Source organism: Lethenteron reissneri, chromosome 21 (assembly GCF_015708825.2).
Source record: "Lethenteron reissneri isolate LAM-NWPU_2019-01 chromosome 21, ASM1570882v1, whole genome shotgun sequence".
Classification (NCBI taxonomy): Eukaryota; Metazoa; Chordata; class Hyperoartia; order Petromyzontiformes; family Petromyzontidae; genus Lethenteron; species Lethenteron reissneri.
In genome coordinates this window covers 1,511,455-1,525,429 of record NC_083799.1, presented here as the reverse complement: position 1 = coordinate 1,525,429, position 13,975 = coordinate 1,511,455, and the positions used below count along the sequence as shown (strand labels likewise).

General features: G+C 41.3%; 1 protein-coding gene across 2 annotated transcripts in view; it reads left to right on the top strand.

The window, feature by feature from the left end:
- LOC133345008 (C-type mannose receptor 2-like) overlaps positions 1-12,523 on the top strand; it is a 64,036-nt gene extending 51,513 nt beyond the window's left edge. For both annotated transcript variants that reach the window (XM_061555348.1, XM_061555349.1), the window contains 8 exons: positions 395-503; positions 1,527-1,765; positions 2,794-2,965; positions 3,985-4,134; positions 4,621-4,743; positions 5,502-5,678; positions 6,752-6,784; positions 8,221-12,523. In XM_061555348.1, coding sequence (XP_061411332.1) covers positions 395-503; positions 1,527-1,765; positions 2,794-2,965; positions 3,985-4,134; positions 4,621-4,743; positions 5,502-5,678; positions 6,752-6,784; positions 8,221-8,522 — 1,305 coding nt within the window. In that variant the 3' untranslated portion in view covers positions 8,523-12,523. The remainder of the gene's footprint in view (positions 1-394; positions 504-1,526; positions 1,766-2,793; positions 2,966-3,984; positions 4,135-4,620; positions 4,744-5,501; positions 5,679-6,751; positions 6,785-8,220) is intronic.
- The last annotated feature ends 1,452 nt before the right edge of the window (positions 12,524-13,975 follow it).

The following is a 13,975-nucleotide window of genomic DNA, read 5'->3' as shown; positions in this document are numbered from 1 at the left end:
AATTCCCAACTCAGAATTGTAACTGTGATGACCTATGCTATTACATTGCTCTTCTTGGTTCTTTCGGTAAAGTCACGTAGAAGGGAAGTAGTAAAATAATAAAAATAAAACATAAAATAATTTTCACGACGTTTCGGCCACAACGCAAGCAGCGTCCATTCAGATGCTGTCTCCCCGACATACCTGGTCTTCACCTGAGGACGGCTGCTTGCGTTGTGGCCGAAACGTCGTGAGAATTATTTTATAATGTTTTATTTCTATTATTTTATTACTTCCCTTCTACGTGACTTTACCGAAAGAACCAAGAAGATGAATCCCTGCAGTCACGAAAGCTTTAAATCGAAAAATATTACATTGCTGTTGTTCTCTACTTTGGTTGTGGCTGGTGATGCAGGTGAGTTGCGTGATGGTGTGGAATGGCCCTCCACTCCATTTTACCGGCAAGTGGGACAGCCGGAACTGCGTGCAGGAGGAGCACAACTTTATCTGCCAAAAATACAAAGGTAGAATCAATGGTTTTTGTTTTATTCACGTACGATTATTTATTGTTTCAGTGTGATTTTTTTTTAAATAACCTTTCTCACCAAGGGTGTGCGAGAGGGGTGCCTATTTGCATTCTGGGTGGGAATTGGGCTGTACGTCGTCTCCATGCCACAGCACGGCGTGGAATTTTAGTTATGGCCTGATGGCTTGCCAGGCACACCCTGATCACACCTAGGACCCATTGTGCATGTTACTTTAATTTGGGTCCCAAGCCACTTGCACCCATGGCTGCCACAGCAGGCGCTTGACATCTGCTGCACACTTGCAGGCGGCCCTGTCAAATAAATTCCTCAATAACTCCAATGTGTAAGAGCTGTTGATCGAAAACTATTCTACCATTCTTGATTTGAAGCTTTCGTGACTGCAGGAATCCATACTCTTTGGTTCTTTCGGTAAAGTCACGTAGGTAGAAAATCAAATCAAATACATCAAAACGTTTCAGGCGCAACACTGATGATGGACGCTTGTGTTGCGCCCCGAAACGTCGTGATTTATTCTATTCTGCCATGTCTGAATGCCTGTCAACAGAGACGGCAGAGTATGTACTTGAGCTCAGGTAGCTACCCTCCATACTTTTGTTTAGAATCATGACACTGTTCCCCACTCAAATAACTGCCCGCTTTAAAAGGGTTTCCAGTCAATTAATCGCTGTAGATTTTACAGCCTATTAGCAATCAACAAATATTGATGGAGTCCCGCAGTCTGGAGTATTATACTAGTCCTTAGCCACATGCCATTTAAGTACCTCATATGCCGGTCTTCCTCCTCAGTGTTTCGCCTTATGCTGTTGCCTACCATTGTGCATATTAGTGCTGGAACAATTATTTGAGTAAATAATTGTTTCCCCTTATTTTCACATATCGCTTCCCCTGACGAGTCAAACATAACTCTTATCCTGTCTATTAGAAACTCTGTTGTCAACCCCCCCTCCCTCCGTTCCACGATGACCGAGGGTTTTCTGCGCGGGTGTGTGCACATCTTAGACCCGGCACTTCCATCACCGTCGCCGATCCCAGACCCGCTCGCTGTGGACACACTGCGGATGGATAATGTAACGTACACGATGGTGCTGTACAGCCTGTCGTGGCCTGAGGCGGCGTGGCTGTGCGAGCGCCGTGACACGGTGCTGGCCAGCATCATGGACCCGCGACACCAGGCGTTCCTCACACTCGTGCTCGACCGCGTGGCATCGCCGCTCTGGATCGGCCTCTCCAGCTTTGATGTACGGAGTTTTTTGACTTGCACCTCCGTTATAAAAAAATACATCCCGTATTGTGCACATGCAGGGGTGTCTCTCACCAAACGTTATCGTCCATCAACGAAGAGTTATTGACGGCAGTTTGAACCAGGTTGATAAAACTTTACACACACGTCTTCTTACTCTTTTAGCGTATGAAAATAATGTGTAAATTTACACGTCCACGTTTTTGTTTGTGAGCCATGTGAAAGCACACACTTGGTAGTATGAAGATGTTATCGCATGCGTATTGTCTCTATAAATCTTCGTTGGTCAGTCATGGGGTTGGCTGAAGTATATAAATATTTGGAAAAAAGAATTAATAATCAAGATTCATGTTGTTACACTTTTTTATCTTATGGCTTAATTTGTATTCAATGCTTTCATATGTGCATCTAATTTCACTTGATTCAGAATGTTAATTTTGTTCTACATTCCATGGCTTCTGTAGCCGTAATTTTATGTAGTAAGCAGGAATTAATTATACACAACTCTTTCTTCCCACTGCAGAACACGCCTTGAGACCATGTGGTTGATGTAAAAAATACAAATCTCATAGAATGGGGATTGTTCCATAAACTCTTGACTTGACCTCGTATAAAAATATATATTCGGCAATACTTTCCAATGTCGTGTGCCATATTCTAGCTCACCAGGAGAAGGAAGTACAGCAAGTGTGGAATCATATAATTGGTCCCATCTGTATGGAATAGAATGTTTCCCTCTCACACGCGTAGCTTTTCTGCTGGTGCTCCATTTTCCTCCTACATGCCTAAATGTTTATTGGCTGTAAACATCTTAATATAACACATAGAATGCAGACCCCTTCTGAATTTTGTTTTATTGGATTCAGCGTGCCTTTCTAGATAAATAAGTAATTGTATACGTTACAATGATTCCAGTCCCGAAATTTTACTTCCATGACCATCAAGACTTTTGTTTGTTGATAAACGTGTGCGTGCTTCTACTGGCATGTGCGCGACCATGCACGTGCTTTTTGTATGTATGCGCAGTCAGGTGACTTAGGCTACGAATGGATTTCTGATGATCACGTTCCCTACACACACTGGATGCGAGGCGAGCCCCAGACGATCGAGGGCTGCGTCTATATCGATCGTGACAGCTGTTGGAAGGTGACAGGCTGCAAGACGCTCCTCAAGGGTGCCATCTGCATGAGTCGACAAGGTAAGGCCTCTGGTTACCTTGCCACGGTGTGATTTACATACGGGTGTGATTCATACTTCTGCCACTGACTTTAAAGTGTAGATCATGTGGGGAATGTGCCATACAATTTAGTGTATTTAAAGTAATGATTTTAAGCTTTCATAACTGCAGCAATCCATACTCTTTGGTTCTTTCGGTAAAGTCACGTAGGTAGAAATAAAGTAAAACAAATCACGACGTTTCGATCGCAACACAAGCAATCTTCATCAGGTGGAACAACCACAGCAAGTACACAAAATCCGTGATCTAATCCCATCTGTAAAGGAGGTTATTCCTGACATGCAATACCCTGGAGTCTACAAACTGAGTTGTGTCTGCGGTAGCAGTTACATTGGGGAAACGAAACGTCAGATCTCGGACCGTGTCCGCGAACACAAGGCAGATCTGAAACACGGCAGAACCAATACCTCTGCCGTAGCTGACCATTGCTATTACGCTGTGGGCTCGCATGATATTGTTTTTTCCGAGACCAAGATACTCTGAAAACCTTCGGACAACTATCAAAGGTTTGTTCATGAAGCCATCCAGATATATAAACACAGACATAACTTCAACCGAGAAGATGGATACAAATTGAACAATCATTGGAAGGATGTTATTAACCAGGTAATGCCTTAACTGGTTGTGGTTGTTTCCATCCTACACGCAGCCCCCCCTTCCCCTACTTCACACCCCCCCCCCTCTCTCTCTCCCCCCTTGCCTCCCCCTTTCTTACCTATATAACCTCTTGCCACGGCAGCTGTCTCGCCTACTTCAGCATTTTGTTGCAGTGGTTGTTCCACCTGATGAACATTGCTTGTGTTGCGATCGAAACGTCGTGATTTGTTTTATTTTATTTTATTTCTACCTACTTGACTTTACCGAAAGAACCAAAGAGTATGTATTTTATGTGGTTGTAACGTTGCAATACAATGTATCAGTGATAATTATGTTTTGGATGTTGACAGTTATGGCTGTATTCTGTTGTGTCACGTACCTAGAAGCGGTTCCCGTTAAGAGTGCCATCCAGGGGCAGTGCCCGCACTCCATCAACAGCTCGTCCTGGTTGCCTTTTCGTGGAAACTGCTACGCCTTCTATCCGGAGCGCACCACATACCAGGATGGTGCATCACAGGCCTGTGCCTCCATCCGTAAGCACACCTCTAGGAAACGTATACATTTATGGATATATTCGAATTATTTTGAAGTTAAAACACAACTATTATTTTTACCAGTATCAAGAAACAGATTTTATTTCTGGTGGATATTAGGGTGACTATAAAGTGAAAAGAAACAGCAATATTTATTTTGGGCACATTGTGGATTAGCTGAAATAATGATAATTGGAGCGCTAAATGCTTGTACACTACGTGGCAATTATATTTGTTTGGCTTTGTCAGGTGTGGAGGATATTAACGACACAAATTTGGCCATATTATTACATGGCCCAACCAAAAATTCAACCATGAATTATAAGATAAAAACTTTTTGGCAGAGAAATATTGTGTCTGCCAACACTTTTTAGCTCGTTATTCATAGTTGAATTTTGTGTGTGTTATTTTTACCACTTTGTTTGTACCTTTCCCGTGTTCATTCAAAGACATGTATTCTGACACAAGCACACACATGTCTTTCAGATCCCCAGGCCAAACCACTGTCCATTCAGGATGAGCAGGAGAATACCTTCGTGTGGGAAAACCTGCAGCCCTACCAACAGCACATATCAAGCATCTGGCTCAGCCTCAGCTATGACACTGATGGTACATCTACACTTGATGGTCTAAATATAAATGATTCAAGGTATTCATGTAAGCAGATTTACGTGTAAGAGGATGCAATACCAATCAGGAGAGACAAATACATTGCCAGCTTCAGTGAAGTGTGATACAAATTCAATTGGATTGAATTATTGTTCGTGGTAAAGTTGTGATTATCAACAGCCATTTAACCATCTCTTTCACTTATACTCAAGAAAACAATAAATCACTTACAGCGCATTGTCAATTCAAATCTTCATGAATGCCATATGATATAAGTCATGGGAGATTTTAATCATACTCTTTGGTTTCTTCGGTAAAGTCACGTAGGTAAAAAATAAAATAAAATAAATGAAAACAGATAAATTAAATCACAACGTTTTTGGTGCAACACAAGCGGGAGGGAAAGCTTTCCCACCTGATGACGGAAGCTTGTGTTGCACCCAAAACGTTGTGATTTAATTGAGTTGTTTTCATTTATTTTATTCTATTTTTTACCTACGTGACTTTACCGAAAAAACCAAAGAGTATGAATCCTTGCAGTCACGAAAGCTTCAAATCTAGGTTTTAATCATACTTCACTATGTTGGTCAATGCGGCTTAGTGAAGCGGACACCTAGGAGAAGTTTAATTTGCTGCTGATGTGATCTCCACCGGGTTTATAGAGCAGTGTGGGAACCACAGATTGAGACTACAGGTTTATGTGCCTGTTGGCATAGATAGGTGATCATATAATGAATGTTATCCTCCCTTCACTGAAGTTGGTGACCTGCGCTGGGAGGATGGCTCACAGCTCCGCTACACCAACTGGGCGCACGGCGATCCACAGGGCCTCATGGATGCCGATCTGTGTGCGTGGATGGTCACAAATACTGGGAAGTGGGAGCTGGTTACATGCACCACCCCCGGCCTTGGCCTCATATGCAAGATGCCTCGAGGTACCGTTTGTGCGTGTACATTTTTCGGTGACCCCTTGTATAAATGTATGTTGAACTTCTTTCACACCGTACATAGTCAACCGTGCTAATCAGATGTCCTGGGGAAGGACAACAAACTAAACTTTATTCAGGTTCCGATTGGGACCTTCTGAAAAGGGGCCATTATCTACACTTTCCTCACAGTGATGCTGTTTTAAAATGATACAATAGTAGAAGGTGCATTATTTATGTAGTGCTCACCTATTTTTAGTCACCCAAGTATAGGGTTGTTTCTCCTAGACTGTCCCCTGGCATATACTATTTATAGGGGTGCGATCGGCTTCACCTTGGGAAAGAGCAAACAAATAATAACTTTGAGCAGGGAGCAATCGCTAAATATCGGCAGTAAATTGAAGTGTGATGGGGAGAGGTGGACCAGTATGTGAACGATGCGTGTCCCATTTGCATGTTTGCTGAAGTTGGGGTGGGTGTGGTCACAGAGATGTCACCTACCGGAAATGTGTGACATCTGTTCGTACATGCGCACCTCCGATTAGCACTGTTGGCTATGTATGGTGGGAAATAAGTTGGACATACATACAATGTGTTTCTACAGCTATTTTCAAAATGTCATGCACTTTGTTCAAATTCAATATTTCTATGACAGCCATGACCTCTGTAACAAAATCATACATAGCCTTAGACATAACAGGTCACAGGCATCAGCATATATAGTTTTGTTAACTCCGTTAAACTCTGTAAATGTAAATGCCTGTGGCATTCACAGAATAAAATTACATATAATGCTCACATGGGAGGTTTTGAATTGGGAGGGTATAGCATCTTGGTTGCTGCCCTGTACACGTAGTGTTTAAATGTCAAACATATGCAATTGTGTTTGGTGCACGATTGTGAAATAAAAAAATGACTGATCATTTGAAATAATGCAGAAATGACATTTTAGCCAACTTGCAGCAATGGAGGTCTCGCATAAAATATCAGACAGTGTACAAGGGTTAAAGTATGCTGTCTATACATGCAAAAAAGAACATTTCACTGTGGCGATGCTTAATGAATTGATTTTATTTTGGCAGTGAAAGATTCAGATCACAGCACCCATATGAAAAGTAAGTTATTTTCACTCGTTGCAAGTTATCGTCAGTCTTGATATATCCACTGCTGGATGCAGGCTCCTCTACATTGTTGCAATCCGTCATGTCACAATCCGTGAGCTGATATCATCGTGTCATCACGTGGGTGGTCTTCCTCTCAAGTGTGTTCCCTCTTCTGGCTGTCATTCCATCACAAGCCTTGTCCAACGACCATTCCTTCGCGTGATGTGTTCTGTCCAAGGAAACTTACTCTTTTCAACAGTTAATATCATATCTGTCACTCAGTATTATTTCAAGCATGAACCTCTACACACTCTCTACACACTTTTTAATGCTAATTAATGGTATTTTATGGTTTGAGAGCAGACTGTAGCGCTTTTGGAAAGGTAAATGTCTGGAGAGGAAAAGATTTAACTATTGTGTATTGCCTATAGTCCCTGACCAACAAAAGCTTAAGAGTGTATGTATGTTGAACTTCTTTCGCACTGTAACATAGCCAGCCGTGCTAATCGGAGGTGCAAGAGTGCACAACGAAGTATGGAGAGATTCATGCTTGGAATACACCGAGACACAGAAAGAGGAACAATGGATTGTGAACATATGCAGATTCAATACATCTGCAGATTTGACCGTTAAGAAAAATACGTGGGCTTGGGCAGGACATGTCACGAAGTGATGGCTAATGGGCAAGGATAATTACTGAGCAGGAGGCAAAGGAGGGAAGACGCCCAAGAACACGTCCACGATGGAGATGGGGCAATGCCATTCTGGGTGCATTGTTGCATTGTGGGACTGTGAGGGTAAGCAGCTACTTGGGTAGCCTTTCATCCAGCAGTAGATTGATGAGTCATCAAAAGAACCCTCATTTTTATTATGTAAATGTGTCACACTTTAGAAAGCATGACTTCTGTACCGTGAAAGCACTTGTCCAGCAGCTGTATACAAAAACAATATTGGATCATTGCTTTGAAAATATTATTTTTTCGTTGTCTACTAAAATACAAATTCACTGTTGTGCATGAATTAGAGTTATGCTATTGTCTTGAAAGGATTCTGTTTCATACCTTTTTGGATTAATTCATGTTTTGTGGTTGCATGCATGTAATGCCTCAAAGCAAAACAATGTCTATATGCATCTTAATTTCCAGAATGCAATCTGGTGGTCCTGAGCATTACCAACTGGGCATGTAGGAAGCCTTTGGTACAGTCGATGGGAAGTGCACAAACTGTGGCGGATGCCCTTTATTCTCTCAGGCATCATGCCCATTGCCAGGCTATTTTATTTTGGATCTTAGAGCAGCATTAATATACTATATACTGTAGTATTAGTTCAAACATGCGAAGGTATACACATATATGAAGGTACATGGGAAGATATGTACGTACATTGAAACGGAAATGCAAAGCAAACCATGTATGTGCGTTTGTGTGTGCGTGTTTCTCCAAAACAGTCAAGACGTACGGCTTTCTTCTGGATGTCTTGGGCCTTGTCCTCATGTTGTTGGGCGTGGTTGGGGCTTTCTTGCTCATCTGCTGGATATACCGCAGTCGGCGACGCCGCCGCAACGAAGCCCGCAGGCTCCGTGGAGACTGCGCCAGTGACAGTCCTGGCACGAGGGGACCACAGGGCTGTTCCACTTTCCAGAATGCACTATATACACGTGGAGGTGGCGGTAGCCGGGCTCTAGAGGGAAGCGGTAGTGATAGAAATCTCCTGGTGAGTGAAATCGAAGTCAACGAAGCTATGGATTAGCTCAGTGAATGATCGTCTTTGTTGTCGTTTCCTTTATTACTTGTGCTCTGCTTGTTAACAGCGACAGCTGTAATAGGACTGGAAGTATATATTTTTTTATCACCGAATAGGACAGCGTACATTTTAAAAGGCAAAATCATGTCTTATGCTATCGAAAATAATTGTTAAAGATCAAGTAAATGGTACATTTTTACATTTCACCATCGTAAAGTTACGATGTGTTATCTTCTAGAGGTATGAAAATATACAGGTTAAAGAAGTGCATTTTAGTGTCCATAATTTATACTCTTAGGTTTTTTCGGTAAAGTCACGTAGGCAAAAATAAATAATAAAAATAGAAATAATTATAGAAATAAAATTACTATAATAGAAATAAAATGATAAATTTCATTATTTATTATTTATTTTCACCTACGTGACTTTACCGAAAAAACCTAAGAGTATGAATCCTTGCAGTCACGAAAGCTTCAAATCTAGAATGTCCATAATTTAACACAACTAATTAATTTCCCATTGTTTACTCATCCACGTTTCACCTATAATGTGCCCTGCCTATTGTGATTACATTTGGTAAGAGCCAAGCTTTTCATAGGTTTTTAACTTCGTAGTTTTTTTTATGCGATTGATTAAAAGAAATGGAACATGAGATAAACCTTAAATACTAGGTGATCATTAATTACGTTGAATGATCAATTAAACAGTGTTTAAACAATTCTGTCTGCAGAAATGCAATGCATAATTTCAGTTACATTTTATTGCGTGTTCTAGCTTGATCATTACTTTACCAGGGAAGATGATTTTTATTCTATTTTGTAGTATAGGGTTATTCTCAAATGTAACCTTTCGATCACGACAAAGGGCCTTCGTGGTTTCTTTTTAGAAATTTGTCCCATGCTGTCTCAATTCCTGTACGATTTGGATATTGCACCAAATTCATGTGTAAGGTTTTGGCTCAATTCACCAGGCAGAATGGATGGAATTCCATTCCCCCATAAAATCCACCGCCAATCGGTAGCTGGAGGGAGTGCTGAAGGAGAATCAAGGCCGTGCTTGCTGCCATCAGCACACTATCCAGCCGGTGGCCCGAGTCAACCAATCAAGGCTTCATCTCTCCTCCACCAAGGAGCAGAATAGCAGCGCAAATCCAATGGAAGCGTTAAAAGAAACTGAAGGCAATGTTGAATATGATGATAATAATGATGAACAAAAATAATTTGATAGCAATAATTGTGATGATCAACATGATAACAAAGCCAATTATAATTTCTATGACTTTTATAACTTGCGTTTCTGAATGTCCATGGCATTTCCCGTACAATTCGAGAGGAACGAAAATGTGCTCAAATTATCCCGGTACTTCTGAAAATATTTTTGCACAATGGAGGCATCAGGCACATGAAATGACAATGCAATGTTGGCAGCAGTGGGCAGTGCATAAAAATCCACAGCATGCTGTCATGTTTATGCTCAGTCTTCAAGCCACACAGACCAGCATTTAAGTATGGCAAAAATAACCTCCTGATCCGTATGACCAACGGGAGGCCCTTATCCAGCAGTGGATTGACAAGTACACCAATTTTCACGTCCACGTTCGTTGCACGAGCTTCATCCCCCCAGGGTGCAATTGTCGGGATTCTGTGCGATGGAAAAACGTTTCCGCCAACGTTGGCTCATTCTGCAATTGTGGTTTGTGCAGTAGCGTAATGGGCTTTTTAAAATGGGGAATTTGCCCCGAATGAATTGCAAAATTTGGAATGTGGCTGACTTTCCACAAAAACAACTATTCTGCCAATAATAGCTCCATGAACTGGTTCCATCGTGTTTTAATCAATACAGCATTAGGAAGGCATCCTTCGGTGAGGTTATAGAAATAGAAATTAACCGTTGACTCCCTGCACTGATCCAGTGATTGTCACAATATTCTCAAGGCTAAACAGCGTTCCTACATCACTTAAATAATAAGATACAGGGTATATCGTTAAAAAAAATGGGATCAAATCCTGTTTTATCATTAAAACAGGAAAACCTTGTTGAAAACTCACCATCATAATATGAAGCTTTTTTTGCAATGCCACCGTTAACAAACAGGTTCAAGATGATGCAGTTTTTATCCGGTGTCTGAATGCAAGGGATATATTTTCTAATTGCAATTGTTTTAATTTACAAGCACATCGTGTCAAAAAATGAGGAGAAAGCCAATTAGAAAATGTATAGGTCTGTTTCTTTTTGTAACATTTTCTATATTTTTACAATTTCCAAAGACATCTAAGAATGTGCGAGCGATCACTATATGATATTTCTAGGAATACGGTTGATCTTTTTCAGTAAATGTTTTGATACAGCTGCTTCATATGCATGTGATATATTTTATATTTGACTTAAAAGATACAATTTTACATACAGCATTCAAGGGATGCGATCCATCTCTGACTTTGTAAACTGGGTTAATCTTTTTTGAAATGACCAAAGGTAAATGTTAAACATGAAATATGAACATTTTGGCTCAGTACCCCACTTCATAAATGTTCTGACAATCTGTCTGGCTTCAAAGCAAGAAAGAAAACATGTTTTTACAATTAAACATGAATAAGTTGCACTTTACAACTATCGGTCTGCCAGTACTGTATATATTAGGAGGAAAGACAAGTTTGCAAAAATTAGCCGATTTCAAGTTAAGCAAGTCATGAAACCATACTTCTCACACACTGATGAAGTAAATGCGCAATTTAATGTTCTTTTTACATTGTACAAGAATAAAGTGTGGTCGAATGACAGTCACGTGACTGTTGTTGTGAGGAAGCATGCACAACTATCGTGGAAGTTGTTGAACACTAGTGGGGGAAAAGACGTTTTCTGTTATCATTGCATAGATTTACTTACAGAATTTGAAGACAAACTTGATAAATTTAATTTTGCATCAGAGATGATGGTAAAATACCAGAAGTAAAGCTAAACTGGATTGGTTTTGCTACACGGCGATTTCCACATGCATCCCATGGTTTTTTTTTAAGAAATGAAACATACATTTCAATGTGTTTACCCGTCTGTGCTGGTTCCTGGGTTGCGTAAAGTGAGTTTTGAATGGACAGCGGACTTGGTCGTAACACGTGCCAACAAGGACACTATTGATTTTGATGTTGAAGTTCTGTGCAAAACTAGCTACTACTGGCCAAGACTCGGGAATCTATCGAAATTGAAAGAAATAAAAATAATTTTAACCGTTCGGATAGCCACCGACTTATTGCTTCGTGGAAGCGAATCATCAAATAATACATTGTTTAAATGCATGCTTATACAGGGCACGATACTTCAATAGGGATTACTGTTGGTACGGCTATTTTAATACACACAATGGACAGGAAGGACAAGATCAAAGGGCTCGCATAATGCACATGCATAATGTACGTTGACTCATTAATCCCCCCCACCCAACTTTGCGCACGAGAGCAGAAGCGTGGTCACCACATCTACGCCTCTATATGAGGAACGAAACAGGTGGACTTCTCCACAAATCTGGCTGTCGCCTGATGAAGCTAGTTGTAATTACTGGCGAAACGTCGTACTCGGATTGTAAATGTTGTGGCTTGGCTCTCCAACACACTGGTGTGCTGTACTAGTGACGAATTGGCATGTTATATTTACGTGACAACCCTTACTAGTTGGCTGTCGGGTGGTGGCGGGTTTAACGACACATTTATATATTTACGCGATCTAACCCAAACAAACCTCTATTATGAACGTTAGTATTAGTGCCTTTGTCCCCACACACAGTGTACAATGCAATGTCTGTATGCCACACTACTGTGCTCATAGCTCACCGTCAGGGCTCATAGGTCTCAACTGCATTGTTCTGTAAAGCCCCTGGTATCTGCCATCGTTATAATTCTGTGACTTGTCTATGCAATGTATTGTGCTATAATGATACAAGTTGTATCATAACTTAAACATTAATGTTAAATTTGTATGCCGATTCAATAAAAGTGATTTTCAAGCATATTTAGTCCTAGAACAAATAATTACATGGTTACTCCACATGAGATAGTTTGATGGTTGTGGTTATTGTGTGGAAGTTTCCAATGTTTTTCTTCAAATATTGTGTTAAAATATAAAATGTTTACAAAGTGTGAATATATATTGTTTAGATAATGGGTGAAAATATTTGGAATATACCTTTTTAAAACGGGTTTCCAATATATTTTTTCCAATCACAGAAATGTGATCACTCCAACACAGAACATTTGGGTCTGACAAGAGCAGTATAAGGTATAAATTATTAGATTTTTTGAAATATGCCAGAAAAGCCTCGTCACCAGAAAGCCTCTACCCCCCAATTAGTCCAGTCGGGTGGCCTGTCTGCAACGATTCTCTATGGATACCTGGTGTAGATGTGCAATGTTAACTCTGATTGGTCATCAGATTCAAAGTTGGACCCCACATTTTCTATGCCCAGGGGCGGTTGGAGGTGTGGTGCGCGAGGCAACTGGAAACACCTCCCAATGTGCGTTCCGAGGCCAGTTATTGAAGCTGGACTGAGGTCAACTGTGATGAAATAAGGTGAACAGTGGGTTCGAGTGCTTTTGGAAAGCAGAACTTAACAGGTGAAAGGCAACGTTTTTAATCAATATAGATTACCCATTGTTACGTAGATAAAAAAAACACATGGACACTCATGAAGATGGAACAAACTGAAGTGTACAAAGAAGCATGGGAGAGATGCATGTGTGGAATTACACCCAGAGGCAAAAAGAGGAACAGATGGATTGAAGAATACACAAAAGTTAATACTGGTAGGAACCACCTGGTTCCACCAGCCCACAGGGGATTATTGTGTCCGTCCATCGTGAATCAAAAAATGGGAGGGGTGGGGCTGGGTGGAGAGGGACTGGGTGGAGAGGGGCTGGGTGGGGAGGGGCTGGTCACCCCGTGGTGCCCTTATAAAACTCAACGTTTAACCTACTCACGCCGGCTTGTGCCCACCCTCACAGTCGGCCATATTTGCGGAATACACCACGCCGCCGTTGACCCTGGCCATTGACCGAGCAACCCAACGTTCCTAGCAGCTCCCTCCGCAGGAATGTGTTAACATCATTTAAATGTAACAAAAGTGGGCTTTGGTGGGATACGTTGCACGAATGAATGACGGCCATTGGTCGACACTAAAGATAGCGGCTGCTAAAGGAGAAAACGTGAGAAGAGAACACACGTCGGCTTTATTATGAAGAAGAGAACACGTTCACCAGAGACGAAGCGATGGCATCAGCCCACATGCAAGTGGCTAGGTGAAATGTCACATCTCAGGACCGTGAGCTATGGAAATGTCTTGGGGAGGTTCTTCATCCAGCAGTGGATGACCACAAATTCCTAATGCTTCATAAATTAGCTGTTCAGTATTCATGCTTGATGTTCAAATAATCAGACCGGGTAACCATTCGCCAGACTTAGGCACCTTTTGC